General features: G+C 39.9%; 2 protein-coding genes and 1 pseudogene across 2 annotated transcripts in view; 1 reads left to right on the forward strand and 2 right to left on the reverse strand.

Annotated features, from left to right (window-relative positions):
* Positions 1-14486, reverse strand: part of LOC110590109 (zinc finger protein 14 homolog) — a 525303-nt gene that overhangs the window by 235984 nt on the left and 274833 nt on the right. The gene's annotated exons all lie outside the window — the stretch shown is intronic.
* Positions 1-14486, forward strand: part of LOC110590101 (zinc finger protein 382) — a 382742-nt gene that overhangs the window by 13564 nt on the left and 354692 nt on the right. The window contains exons 3-4 of the mRNA XM_044922194.1: positions 11450-11576; positions 11844-11939. Coding sequence (XP_044778129.1) covers positions 11450-11576; positions 11844-11939 — 223 coding nt within the window. The remainder of the gene's footprint in view (positions 1-11449; positions 11577-11843; positions 11940-14486) is intronic.
* Positions 1595-2512, reverse strand: LOC110590336 (annotated as a pseudogene).

The following is a 14486-nucleotide window of genomic DNA, read 5'->3' on the forward strand; positions in this document are numbered from 1 at the left end:
CATCACGACAAGTGCACTCCTTAATTCCCATCACCAATTTCACCCATCCCCCTACCTACCTCCCCTCTAGTAACCATCAGTTTGTTCTCTATAGTTAAGAGTCTGTTTCTTGGTTTCTCTCTCTCTCTTTTTTTTTTCTTTCTTTGCCTATTTTGTTTCTTAAATTCCACACATGAGTGAAATCATATGGTATTTGTCTTTCTCTGACTGAATTATCTCACTTAGCATTATACTTTCTAGACCATCCATGTTGTTGCAAATGGCAAGATTTCATTCTTTTTTATGACTGAATTATATATATATATATATATATATATATATATATATATGCCACATCAAATTTATCCATTCATCAGTTGATGGACACTTGGGCTGCTTCCACATCTTGGCTATTGTAAATAATGCTGCAATAAACATAGGGGTGCATGTATCTTTTTGAATTAGTGTTTTTGTATTCTTTGGGTAACTACTCAGTACTGATTGCTGGATCGTAGGGTAGTTCTATTTTTAACTTTTTGAGAAACTTTCATACTGTTTTCCAGAGTGATCGCGCCAGTTTGTATTCCCACCAACAGTGCAAGAGAGTTCCCCTTCTCCACATCCTCACCAACACCAGTTGTTTCTTCTGTTGTTGATTTTAGCCATTCAGTTGTGAGGTGATCTCTCATTGTAGGTTTGATTTGCATTTCCCTGATGATAAAGGATAATGAGCATCTTTTCATGTGTCTCTTGGCCATCTCTGTGTCTTCTTTAGAGAAATGTCTGTTAATGTCTTCTGCCTATTTTCTAATTGGATTATTTGTTTTTTGGGTATTGACTTTTATAAGTTCTTTATATATTTTGGATACTAACCTTTTATCAGATATGTCATTTGCAAATACCTCCTCCCAGTCCATGGGTTGCCTTTTAGTTCTGTTGATTGTTTCCTTCACTATGCAGAAGTTTTTATTTTGGTGTATCCCGATAGTTTATTTTTGCTTTTTTTGGAGGTGTAAGTGAATTTTTATTGGGAACTTGTCAAACAGCAGCAAATGAAAAATGAATAAGGAAAAAAAAAGAAAAATGAATAAGGAAACTTCCTGTTGTCACAGAAACACAAGATCTCCATCATATATGATAAGGGAGGCATTTCAGTTTGTGATCCCCAGCACAGAAATGACAAATGCATTTCCATTCAGTCTAATACTTCTGGATTCCTACCAGAAAAAAATACATTAAGAGCATGGAAAAGTTGCTTACTGAAAGGATACCCCTAAAGAAGAGTAATAGAGGGAATGTAGAAATTAAGTTATGTAGAACACTTTTTAAATTGTAATGAACTACATTTTCATATCTTCACAGTAATATCTTCATATCTTCACAGTCACTTGCAGAACTGGTTCAAATTATTTACATACCAGATATATTTTTAGTCTTCTGCATAAGTGTTTGGATATTACCTATGTTTATATGAAATGAAGCTATTAATACTTTTCTATAGCAGTAATTTGCGCACCAGGAAGGCCAAGACAACAAATCAAGAAATGAGTTTTCCCAAAGCTGCAATGTGAAGACTATAACCAGTTGATTTCATACACATGTATGGGTTTCTTTGCTATAGGAAATCCAAATGGAATAAGACATGGAGATGAGTAAAAAGGTTTCTTGAGGGGAAGAAGGATGACACCTTGTATGCATTTAGTTTTCCTGCCCCTTCTGATGCATCACATTCTCTGCACGGTCTGATGTCCATAATGTTAGGTTGTCTCCAAGCAACTACATGATAAGGGTGCTGTCTATGCATGAGTCTTCATTCAGTGTATTAAGTTCTGCAATGTCCTCATCAAAAGCAGTTTAAGCCAGTGTGCAGGCAAGCTCTGGGTTATTAAGGATCTCATAGTAAAATACAGAAACGTTAAGAGCCACCCCCAGGCATATTGGGTATATAGGTTGCATCTCTTTCTTGCTTATATCAAAAGCCTCTTGGTAAGCTCCTTGGGAATTATCTCTTGTTTGTTTTTGATTATCACCACATGCCACTTCAACAAGGTACCTCAAGTAATCTCCCGTCATTTTCAGATAAAAGACCTTACTCTCTGGATTAGTCACATTGGCTATTAAATACTTGTCCACCAGTTCTAATACTGTGATGTGGATGGACCTCAGTTCAGACTCCTCTTTCTCCAGTAGTCCTTAAATCAGCTGCAACTTCTTGTTGGAGGTGTCAGTTTTCAGCTCCATGCTCCAGATGACTCGCCACGCTGACCTGCAGCCCTGACCACATTCATGCTCCACATGACTCTCCACGCTGACCTGCTGCCCTGACCACATTTGTATAGGCCATGGAGAGCAGATTGTGCTCCTTGTTGCACAGCTTGGCATCCTGTTTGGTTTTGGCCTTCATGCAAATTGCCATGTTGTCGTAGCGCTTGGCCTGCTCAGCCAGCTTCACCTTCTGGATGAGCTCTGTCTTCTCCTTGGGGACGAGGAGAGGAGAGTGAGGGAGAGCACCGACTGGATGGGGAGGAAGCATAAGGAGGGCCTTTACATCTCTGCCACTGGGGTGCAAGTCTATTTTTGCTTTTGTTTCCTTTGCCTAAAGGGACCTATTGAGAAAACAATCGCTACACCAGTGTCAGAGAAATTAATGCCTCTGCTCTCTTCTAGGATTTTTATGGTTTCAGGTCTCACATTTAGGTCTTTAATCCATTTTTAATTTATTTTTCTATATGGTATAAGAAAATGTTCCACTTTCATTCTTTTTTAAAAGATTTTATTTATTTGTTAGAGAGAAAGAGAGCACAAGCAGGGGTGTGGCCAGCAGAGAGAGAGGGAGAAGCAGGCTCTCTGCTGAGCAGGGAGCCTGATGTGGGGCTCAGTCCCAGTACCCTGGGATTTTGACCTGAGCTGAAGGCAGATACTTAACCAACTGAACCTCCTACGCACCCCTCCACTTTTATTCTTTTACATGTTGATGTCTAGTTTTCCCAGCACCATTTGTTGACGAAACTGCCTTTTTCCCACTGAATATTCTTTCCTGCTTTGTCAAAGATTAATTGACCATATAAATGTGGATTTATTTCTGGATTTTCTATTCTGTTCTATTGATCTCTTTATTTTTGTGCCAGTATCATCCTGTTCTGATTACTACAGCTTTGTAATATAACCTGAGGTCCAGAATTGTGATGCCCCCAGCTTTTCTCTTTCCTTTTAAAGTTTTTTAAAGATTTTATTTATTTATTTGAGAGAGAGAATGAGAGAGAGAGAGAGCATGAGAGGGGCGAGGGTCAGAGGGAGAAGCAGACTCCCTGCTGAGCAGGTAGCCCGATGTGGGACTCGATCCCGGGACTCCGGGATCATGACCTGAGCCTAAGGCAGTCGCTTAACCAACTGAGCCACCCAGGTGCCCTCCTTTTAAAGTTTTTAAGTAACCTCTACACCCAACATGGGGTTTGAAACCACAGCCTCCCCCCATCTCCAAGATCAAGCATGCTCTTTCAACTGAGCCAGCCAGGTGCCCCTGCTTTTCTTTCTCAAGATTCCTTTGGCTATTTAGGGCTTTTTCTTATTCCATACAGATTTTATAATTGTTTGTTCTACTCTGTGAAATTGATTGGTAGTTTGATGGGGATTGCATTAAATGTGTAGATAGCTTTGGGTAATGTAGACATTTTTTTAAAGTTTTTTTTGTTTTGTTTTGGTTTTTTTTAAGATTTTATTTATTTGACAGAGAAAGAGATAGCGAGAGCAGGAACACAGCAGTGGAAGTGGGAGAGGGAGAAGCAGGCTTCCCGCCGAGCATGGACCTCAGTCCCAAAACCCTGGGATCATGACCTGAGCCGAAGGCAGATGCTTAATGACTGAGCCACCCAGGCGCCCCGACATTTTTTTAAAGTTTTATATATATATGGGGGTTTTGGGGTTTTGTTTGTTTGTTTGTTTTTAGTAATCTCTACACCCAACAGGGGGCTTGAGTCATGACCCTGAGATCAAGAGTCACAAGCTCTTCCAGCTGTGCCAGGCAGGCACCCTGGACAGTATAGTCATTTGAACAATATTTGTTCTTCCAGTCCATGAGCATGGAATGTCTTTCCATTTCATTTGTCATTTTCAGCTTCTTTCCTCACTATTTTATATTTTCAGAGTACAGGTCTTTCACCTCTTTGGTTAGATTTATTCCTAAGTATTTTATTATTTTTGGTGTAATTGTAAATGGGATTGTTTTCTTAATTTCTCTTTCTGCTGCTTCATTATTATTGTATGAAAAATGCAACAGATTTCTGTAGATTGATTTTGCATCCTCCAACTTTACTGAATTCATTTATCAGTTCTAGCAGTTTTTTGGCAGAGTCTTTCAGGTTTTCTATATAGTATCACCAGCATCTGCAAATAATGAAAGTTGTACTTCTTCTTTACCGATTTAGATGTCTTTTATTTCTTTTTGAGGTCTGACTGTTGTGGTTAGGACTTTCAGTACTATGTTGAATAAAAGTGGTAAGAGTGGACAACCTTGTTTTGATCCTGATCTTAGAGGAAAGGTTGTTTTTCCCATTGAGGATGATGTTAGCTGTGGATTTTTCATATATGGCCTTTCTTATGTTGAGGTAAGTTGCCTCTAAACCTACTTTGTTGAGGCTTTTTAAAATGAATAAATATAGAGTGCCTGGGTGGCTGAGTCGGTTAGGTGTCTGCCTTCGGCTCAGGTCATGATCCCAAGGTCCTGGGATTGAGTCCCGTGTCGGGCTCCCTGCTCAGCGGGGAGCCTGCTTCTCCCTCTGCCTGCTGCACTCTCTCTCTGATAAATAAATAAATAAAATCTTTAAAAAATAAAAATAAATAAATAAAATGAATGGGTGTAGTACTTTGTCACATGCTTTTTCTGCATCTGTTGAAATGATTATATGGTTCTTATCCTTCCTCTTATTGGTGTGATGTGTTACATTGATTCATTTGAGAATATTGAACCACCCTTGCAACCCAGGAATAAATCCTACTTGATCATGGTGAACGATTTTTTTAATGTATTGTTGGACTTGGTTTGCTAGTATTTTGTTGAGGGTTTTTGCATTTATGTTCATCAGAGGTACTGGCCTGTAGTTCTCTTTTTTGTGATATCTTTATCTGGTTTTGGTATCAGGGGAATGCTTGGGTGTTCCCATGTTGGGTGCATAAATATTTACAGCTAAGGCCTCACAGTACTCCCAGGTCGAGAGACACAGTGTTTGCAGGGGTTTGAGCCAGTCTTCTGGGGTAAGGGACCCTCCAAACTGGGACTGATGCAAGTATGACTGGGAAGGGCAGTTTTTCTGGAGCACAGAGGGGGCAGCAAGATCGGCATTAGTGTGGGCACTGCACTGGTTTCCACAGGTGGCCCTGTGCTTATGCTGATGAGTTGGGGAGGGAAATGGTGCTGGACAGTTCCTTTGTTCCCAGGTGGGTCTCCGTAAATGCTGCCTCTCTGAGACACACTCCAAGATGAGCAACTAACTTCCCCATTGTGTGCCCCAAGCACTCTTCAGATCACTGTTTCCACATTGTATTTCTGTGGGCTGTTTACCCTGCCTTTTCTCCAAGAGTAGCCCCAACGTCCTCCAAGCTCTGTCAGAGCCATGCATGCTGACCTTTAAAACTCAAGGCCTGCGACTAAGCCTGGGTGGCTCAGTCAGTTAAGCATCTGCCTTTGGCTCAGGTCATGATCCCAGCATCCTGGGATCGAGTCCTACATCGGGTTCCTTGCTCAGCAGGGAGCCTGCTTCTCCCTCTGCCTGCTGGTCCCCCTGCTTGTGTTCTCTCTCTCTCTTTGGCAAATAAATAAAATCTTTTTTAAAAATTAAAAATTAAAAAAACCCCACAAAACTCTAGACCTTAAGTCCCATTGGTAGCAAGAACTCATCAAATTTAGGCCCGCTCACTGTCCAAACCAGTTGCTGTGATAATTCATTTTCCCCATGTGCTCCCCTGTGTGCTAGTCTGTCTCTCACCCTTCTCTGTGAGTACAGCTCTCCCCACTACAGGGGCCATGATTAGCTGCTCTCCCTATCTGTGTCTCCACATTTTCTTTGATGTGGCCTCTTTACCTTTAATTGTAGAGTTCAACTAATCTTCAGATCTATTTCTGGGGTATTTTAGGATGATTTCACAATTATCTAGTTGTATTCGTGGGACCATCTAGCCATCTTGCTTTGTATCTAAAATATATATATATACTGTCCTTTCTTTAATCATGGTTTCCTTTAGCTATGCCTATAATGGATGCTTTGAAGTCCTAGTGTGTTAAACCTGACATCTGAGCCCTTTCCCAGGCAATTTCTTAATTTTTTTTTAAGATTTTATTTTATTTACTTGACAGAGAGAATGTGAGAGAAGGAACACAAGCAGGGGGAGTGGGAGAGGGAGAAGCAGGCTTCACGCAGAGCAGGGAGCCCGTTAAGGGGCTTGATCCCAGGACCCTGGGATCATGACCTGAGGCGAAGGCAGACGCTTAACGACTGAGCCATCCAGGTACCCCTCCCAGGCAATTTCTGTTGCCTGCTTTTTTCAGTGTATGGATTTCCCTCTCCTGTTTCTTTTCCTGTTGTAATTTTTTGTTAAAAACTGAACACTTACCTTATATATTGTAACAATTCTGGATACTGATTCCCATCCCTCCTTTTCTAAGAGTTGTTCTTATTTTTGTTTATTCATGCATTTGTTTAGTGACTTGCATGTTATTTTAGTGAAATCTGTTTCCCCTATAGTGTGACACTTTTGGGGTCACATCTCAGAAGGTATATAGCCTTGGGCATGTGCAAAGTCACTCTAGGATGATGGTGGTGCTAGAAGGGCTCTCTTTGTCCATTTCCTCTACCTCTTTTTTAAGTTGTCTGTCTTGTTTGGTATCAGATCTATTGATTGCCAGCCGATTGCTCTATTGTTTTTGACAATGCCTGAAGCATAAATTGCTTCACTTTATGATCTCATTGAATTCAGGCAGGGGTAGTTTTTGAGGCCAGTCTTTGAGGTTTCTTCTGACTTCTTTCTCTTTAGTTGTCTTTTTTCCTGATTCTTGTTAGTGAATTGGGCTATGCTTTACCTTGTTATTCTTAACTAAAAGAAGCTTCCTGGCTCCTCTTAATTGCTTACCACCAAATCTTTTATTTTGGAGTGTGTCCTTAATCTTGAACTTTGCCCACTGTTTCAAATAAGTTCATTTCATTTTGGGAGAGCTTTTGCATTCTTTCTGCTTATGAGCTGCCTCTCTCCCTGGATAAAATCTTTGAGCCACGACTCTGGGCTCTTAGTGAGATGGCAACCTCCAGTCTTCTTGACTTGCCTGTTTTGGTGTAGAACCTCTGTCCTGAAAATGAACTGAGATAAGGACAAATATTCCAGTATTTTTGGCCTGCTACTCCTTTGGTAAAGCCTCCATTCTAGAGGAAAGGAGCCACTGACCTCTTGGCCACAAACATTAAAAACTTAGCCTCTCTAACTTGGAGTTGAATAGAATGAGAATGCTGAGCTTTTGTCCTTCCCAAGAAGATACCATATCCATAGATTGGTAGCTGAGGAGAGAAGGAGCCCTGTCTTCTTAGCCATACCCACCCAGATGGAACTTCTCTCAAGCTGAGCTAGAGTGAGGAGAGGGAAGGAGCAGATGTGACAAATGCCACAGACTGCCACAGTTTTTACCAAGTTTTAGTAGATTTTCTTGAATAAATGGTTCTTCATTGCTTTATGCCCTTAGGGTAATTTCCAGAGACTGAAAATTTAAAAACAAAAAAAAATATTCACCAGTTATGCCTGTTTTACTGGGAAACATCCATAGAGTACCTCATACTGCTATCCCAAAGTAGAATTCCTCTCAAAACTTGACACTCTATCTTTTACTACACGTTTGTTTTATATCCCAGTTTGAATTATTAAATTTTATTATTTTTCTTGATTTAGGCTTGACAAATATTTGTCTAATTTATTAAAATGATCAAGATACCTGTTTTTGGAGATTCATATCTATATAAATGTATATATTTATAACTTTAATATATTAAAGTATATAATATAAAATTATAAAATTATAATTACAATAAATTATAACATAAGTTATTTTATAACTATAAATATTTATATTTATAACTTTTTATTTTTTTATTTTTTTTATTTATTTGAGAGAGAGAGAATGAGAGAGAGAGAACACATGAGAGGGGATAGGGTCAGAGGACGAAGCAGACTCCCTGCCGAGCAGGGAGCCCGATGCGGGACTCGATCCAGGGACTCCAGGATCATGACCTGAGCCGAAGGCAGTCGCTTAACCAACTGAGCCACCCAGGCGCCCTATTTATAACTTTTTTAAGTGTAAATTTAATTTGTTTTTACATTTACCAACTCATACATACCAGGTAATTTGCTCCAAAGTTATTTTAATGATTATTCCCTCACTCTTTACCTAAAATCTTTTTATTTTATTTTATTTTATTTTATTTATTTATTTGACAGAGATAGCGAGAGCAGGAACACAAGCAGGGGGAGTGGGAGAGGGAGAAGCAGGCTTCCCACGGAGCAGGGAGCCCGATGCAGGACTCGATCCCAGGACCCTGGGATCATGACCTGAGTCGAAGGCAGACGCTTAATGACTGAGCCACCCAGGCACCCCTCTTTACCTAAAATTTTAATTACTAGTTTTTGTAAGTTTATTTGGCTAATTTGGGTAATACAATATTGGGTAATGACAGAAAAAATACTTTATGTCTGCTTTTGCTCATAGATTAATTAGTGAAACCATTGCACCAGATGCTAGTTTTCTACATCCGGTTTTGTCTTCAATCTTCCCTACTGCTCACTCAGTCTGACTTCTGTCTGCTTCTCCAAATCAAGATGATGTCCCATCATCATTGGCCTTTGTTTTTTTTTTTTGGGTCATGGTATTTGTCCTGTAGTTTCCCATCATTGGTGATTTCATATGCTTTCAACCTCAGCAAGAGAGGTTTCAAATGCACAAGTGTGTCCAGTTGTCTGTCTTGAATCAGGGGATATTTGTGGGATTCTGAGACTCCTCCTGCTGAGTTGGAGAAAAAGTGCAATGACACTGCTTGGGCTGCAATCCAGCTCTACCACATACGAAGCTTTATGACCCTGGAAGAGTTATTCTTAACCCTGGTTTCCTTACTTTTCATTTTTACTTATTTATTTACTTACTTTTAAAGTTTTTTTTTTTTTAAGATTCTATTTACGTATTTGAGAGAGAGAGACAGCACAAGCAGGAAGGGCAGAAGAGGGAGAGAGAGAATCTTAAGCAGTTCCTTTGGCCAATGCGGGGCTTGATCCCAGGACCCCAATCTCATGACCTGATCTGAAACCAAGAGTCGGATGCTCTACTGACTGTATCACCCAGGCACTCCTTAAAGATTTTATTTTTAAGTAGTCTCTACACCCATTGTGTAGTGAACTTACAATCCTAAGATCAAGAGTCACATGCTCTACTGACTGAGCCAGCCAGGTGCCCCTCCTTACTTTTTAAATGGATAATAGTAGCCACTGCATAACCTTACCAGGTTATTTTAGAAGTTAATATATCTAAAGAAATTATTGCAGTACCTGGTGTATAACTACTCAATAGATGACAGTAATGATAATGTTGATGGTAGTAATGATCATACATCATAGAGACAGTGTCTCAGAAACACTAATTGCAGGGGTGCCTGGGTGGCTCAGTCAGTTAAGGTCTGACTTTGGCTGAGGTCATGATCCCAGGGTCTTGGGATAGAGCCCTGTGTCAGGCTCCCCGCTCAGCGGGAAGTCTGCTTGTCCCTCTGCCCCTCCTCCAGCTCATGCGCACACACACTCTCTCTCAAATAAATAAATATAATCTTAAAAAAAAAAAAAAAAAAAGGAGCACTAATTGCAATCCAGCCTTTGGTGATTTTCATTTGTATTTCCCATTTTGTCTATCTCATTTGTACTATTTCTTTTTTTTTTTTTTAAGATTTTATTTATTTATTTGACAGAGAGATAGAGAGAGAGCACAAGTAGGCAGAGCGGCAGGCAGAGGGAGAGGGAGAAGCAGGCTCCACTGAGCAGGGAGCCTGATGTGGGGCTCGATCCCAGGACCCTGGGATCATGACCTGAGCCGAAGGCAGCCACTTAACCAACTGAAACACCCAGGTGCCCCTCTTTTTTTTTTTTTTTTACGATTTTATTTATTTATTTGACAGTGAGAGAATGAACACAAGCAGGGGGAGTGGGAAAGGGAGAAGCAGGCTTCCCCTGGAGCAGGGATCCCGATGCGGGGCTCGATCCCAGAACCCTGGGATCATGGCCTGAGCTGAAGGCAGACGCTTAACGACTGAGCCACCCAGGTGCCCCTCGTGTGTACTATTTCTTGAATAAATTCTCCCGAATGTGGGATATATGGGTGCTTTTTTTATCTTAGCGCCTTTACGGATAAAGATTTTTTCCTTACTTCCTTATTTGAATATTGAAGTTTTTAAGTGGGGAGGAAGAGTTAGATATATGTGATCAAGTAACATTCTTTTCCAGCAATTTGTCATTAGTTTCTTGGCTTCTGTTACATTGCTGTCATGGTTTTAATTTTCATCCTCTGATTGTAAATAAAACAAACAAGAAACAAAAACCTGAGTCCCTTTCTTTGATGCCTAACTGTTGATTCTGTCCTTGGGCCTTTACCCACTATGTATGTTCTCTACAACTACTCTTATCCTTCAGCCATGGATTCAGATCTCAATTTTAGGTTGATGGCTAATTCTCATTTTTCTTCATACCTCTAACTGCATAGTGGACACTTCCATCTAGAAGTTCTATAGAAATTTCAAATTTTGCAGGGCGCCTGGGTGGCTCAGTCGTTAAGCGTCTGCCTTCAGCTCAGGTCATGATCCCAGGGTCCTGGGATCAAGCCCCACATCGGGCTCCTTGCTCGGTGGGGAGTCTGCTTCTTCCTCTCCCTCTGCCTGCCGCTCTGCCTACCTGTGCTCTCTCTCTCTCTGTCAAATAAATAAATAAAATCTTTAAAAAAAAAAAAAAAAGAAATTTCAAATTTTGCACATTCAAATTTTTATACCTCTCCTCATTCCTCCTGCCTTATTTCTCTTCCTTCTCCACTTTCTCCATGTTCCCTTTCTCACTAGGTCACACAGTCACTTGGACAGGTTCTGAGACAGTTACCTGTGAGTCATGTCTAACTCTTTCAATTCTGTCACAGACCAGTACAAATCAGTGACCACTATCTTCAGTTTCCTGCATAATAGATGATGAATGCTTAAGTTGATTATTAACTCAATAATCGACATCTTACAGGATATTTCTACGATGGTTTGTTTTCCCTCACAATGTAATATAAGATTAGGTAAATATGAAGACTTGATATACAGTTTGTAGTGAACTCTGATCCCTGAATTCACGATGTACATGAGTTCTTACATATTTTGACCACTGCATTGAAGTTTGATGACTTCATACTAATTAGGATTGGTTTTTACAGGAAACAGTGACATTTAAGGATGTTGCTGTGGACCTCACCCAGGAGGAATGGCAGCAAATGAAACCTGCTCAGAGGAACTTGTACCGGGATGTGATGCTGGAGAACTACAGCAACCTAGTCACAGTGGGTAAGGCTAGCTTTGCAATTTTTCATGGAATTCCTTTCCATTTTTGAAGTGTATGAGGACTTTAACTTGCCAGATGAATTTAGTCTGCCTTGTCTTCACATGATTGTATGTACTCATCTTCAGGGTAAAGCCTGATTCCTTTGTCTCACTTTAGAAATTCCTTTGTCCTCATCCTTCATAGGCCCTCAAGCCCCTAAGACTCAGCCCAAGGTGTGGATGGTGGTATCCAGCATTAACATCCAAGTTCTTTGCTGTTTCCTGTAATAGGTTATCAAGTCACCAAACCAGATGTGATCTTCAAGTTGGAGCAGGAAGAGGAGCCATGGGTGGTAGAGGAAGAAATGCTTGGGAGGCACTGTCCAGGTGAATAAGTAAAAAGGCAGCTCTGAATGAGAAAGCCACATGACAGTTGTTCATGTGGTTGATACCATTTCACATTTTCCAAGATTTTCTTAAAAGCCCTAGTGTTCTAGGGTGACAAATAGTATGAATGGATTGGATTACTTTGACATTTCCAGATACTATTTTCTTCCTATACTGGAGCTGTCTTCCTTTTCCAAATTTTAGAGGGCTGGTAGTTCCATCAGATTTCAGGATGCCAACCTTCTCTAATTCATTTATGGCCTCAGTTTCAGAATTATTGTCCCTCTCTATGATCTTTAAGCTCTCTTTTTCCTTAGTGTTCATAGTTTTAGTTCTAATTCCTTATGTACTCAGCATTTCATGGATGTGTAGTATTTTAAAAGTATATTTGTTTCACACTTAGATTCCTTTCAATTTCTTTCCATTTTGAAAAGCTATAGACAGGGCGCCTGGGTGGCTCAGTTGGTTAAGCGACTGCCTTCGGCTCAGGTCATGATCCTGGAGTCCCGGGATCGAGTCCCACATCGGGCTCCCTGCTTGGCAGGGAGTCTGCTTCTCCCTCTGACCCTCCTCCCTCTCATGCTCTCTGTCTCTCATTCTCTCTCTCTCTCAAATAAATAAATAAAATCTTTAAAAAAAAAAAAGAAAAGCTATAGACATATATTCTATAACAGTACTCACAAGTCCCATTTTATTTCACAACCCTCACAATCCCATGTAGCTTTAAGTTTCTGCCTTAGAAATTGGTGCCCTATTCCTACTTATTCCCACCTCCCATTATGTTAATTTTTTAAAAATGTAAATATGCACACTTCAGTGCGCCTGGGTGACTCAGTCCATTAAGCATCCGGTTGTTCTTAATTTTGGCTCTGGTCATGATCTCAGAGTCATGAGATCGAGCCCTAGGTTGGGCTCCACGCTGGGTATGGAGACTGCTTGGGATTCTCTCTCTCCCTCTCCCTCTGCTCCTCCCCCACCTGCTTGCTGTCTCTCTCTAAAATATATATGTATTTCAATATATATATTGCTCTCTCTCTCAAAAAAAAATATACATATATATACACTTGGTTAAAGAACATAAATAATCCAAAAGATACATTGAAAAGTAAGTCTCCCTCTTATCCTTAACACTGAGTCCCTTTCTTTCCCAGTTGCATACATTCTTTCTCAGAGTTGTGCTGGCTCTTCTTGATTGATATTTTACCATATGAATGTTAGATACAACTCTCTATTTCCAGAGAAAAACCTATTGGACTTTTTATTGGGAATGTATTAGGTATATAAGTCAACTTTTGGAGATTTGACATCTTTAGAATGTTGAGATTTTCTATTAAAGAACATGCTCTGTCTTTGTTCAGATCTACTTTGTATCTTTCATAAATGCTTTCCAAGTTTTCCCTTTATAGCTTTTGTATATTTCTTAAGTTTATACCAAAGTATTAGATAAGAGAAAAAAATAAGTACTGTACTTTCTGTCTGTGCTTTCAGCACTGTGCTTTCTGTCATTGGAAAGGAATCTATAAACTCATCTTTAAGATAAAATTGTATCCCTGAAAAACACAAGAGAATCAACTGAAAAAGTATAACAAACAGTAAAAGAATCCAGTGAGATGGTAGGATATCAAATTAACAAATAAAAATCAATAGCTTTCATATATACTTCAACAACCAAGTAGAAGATGTGAAGGAAAGAAAACCACATTTATATTTCTAACAATAAAGATAAAATACTGTTTTGGGCATGAGCATATAACAGTATACAAAACAAAGTCCTGTCCTCATGGAACTTATAATTTATTGGGAACTAGAGTCCTTGAGTTTTTGCCCATAAGAAAATATCTTTTTTTCTTACCCTTTATTATTTGGCTGTGTATAAAATTCTTGAGTCATACTTTTTTTCCTAGATAGTTGTTTGTTTGTTTGTTTGTTTGTTTTGTAGACAGTTCTCTGAAGACTTTAAATAATCCTCTACTATCTCCTGGCTTTGAATATTGCTAGGAGACATCTGAAGTCTGATTGGTTCCCCTCATAGGTGACTTGATTTGTTTGCCTTGGATGCCCATAGGTTTCTTTTTCTTTTTTTTTTATTTTTAAGATTTTATTATTTATTTGACAGAGAGAGACACAGCGAGAGAGGGAACACAAGCAGAGGGAGGGGGAGAGGGAGAAGCAGGCTTCCCGCCAAGCAGGGAGCCCGATGCGGGGCTCGATCCCAGGACCCTGGGATCATGACCCGAGCCGAAGGCAGATGCTCAATGACTGAGCCCCCCAGGCGCCCCAGGTTTCTTTTTCTTTAAAGCTTTAGAACTTTTGAGGCCTATTAATCAATCACTGTCGGTTTTTCATTTCAACTTGTATATTCATGTTTTTTGGTTCTAATTAGCATTATCGCATATTGCTGATGCAGGTTCCTTTTACAATCACCATTACTCATCTTTAAGTGAGGTTATTTCTTGCTGGACCAATTATTACAGAAGAGTGTTGAAGATTGTCCGGAAAAATGCTCTGAGTGAATGGGAAACCCTTATCACTCATATCAGCTTCCTT

Source organism: Neomonachus schauinslandi, chromosome 16, assembly GCF_002201575.2.
Source record: "Neomonachus schauinslandi chromosome 16, ASM220157v2, whole genome shotgun sequence".
Taxonomy (NCBI): domain Eukaryota; kingdom Metazoa; phylum Chordata; class Mammalia; order Carnivora; family Phocidae; genus Neomonachus; species Neomonachus schauinslandi.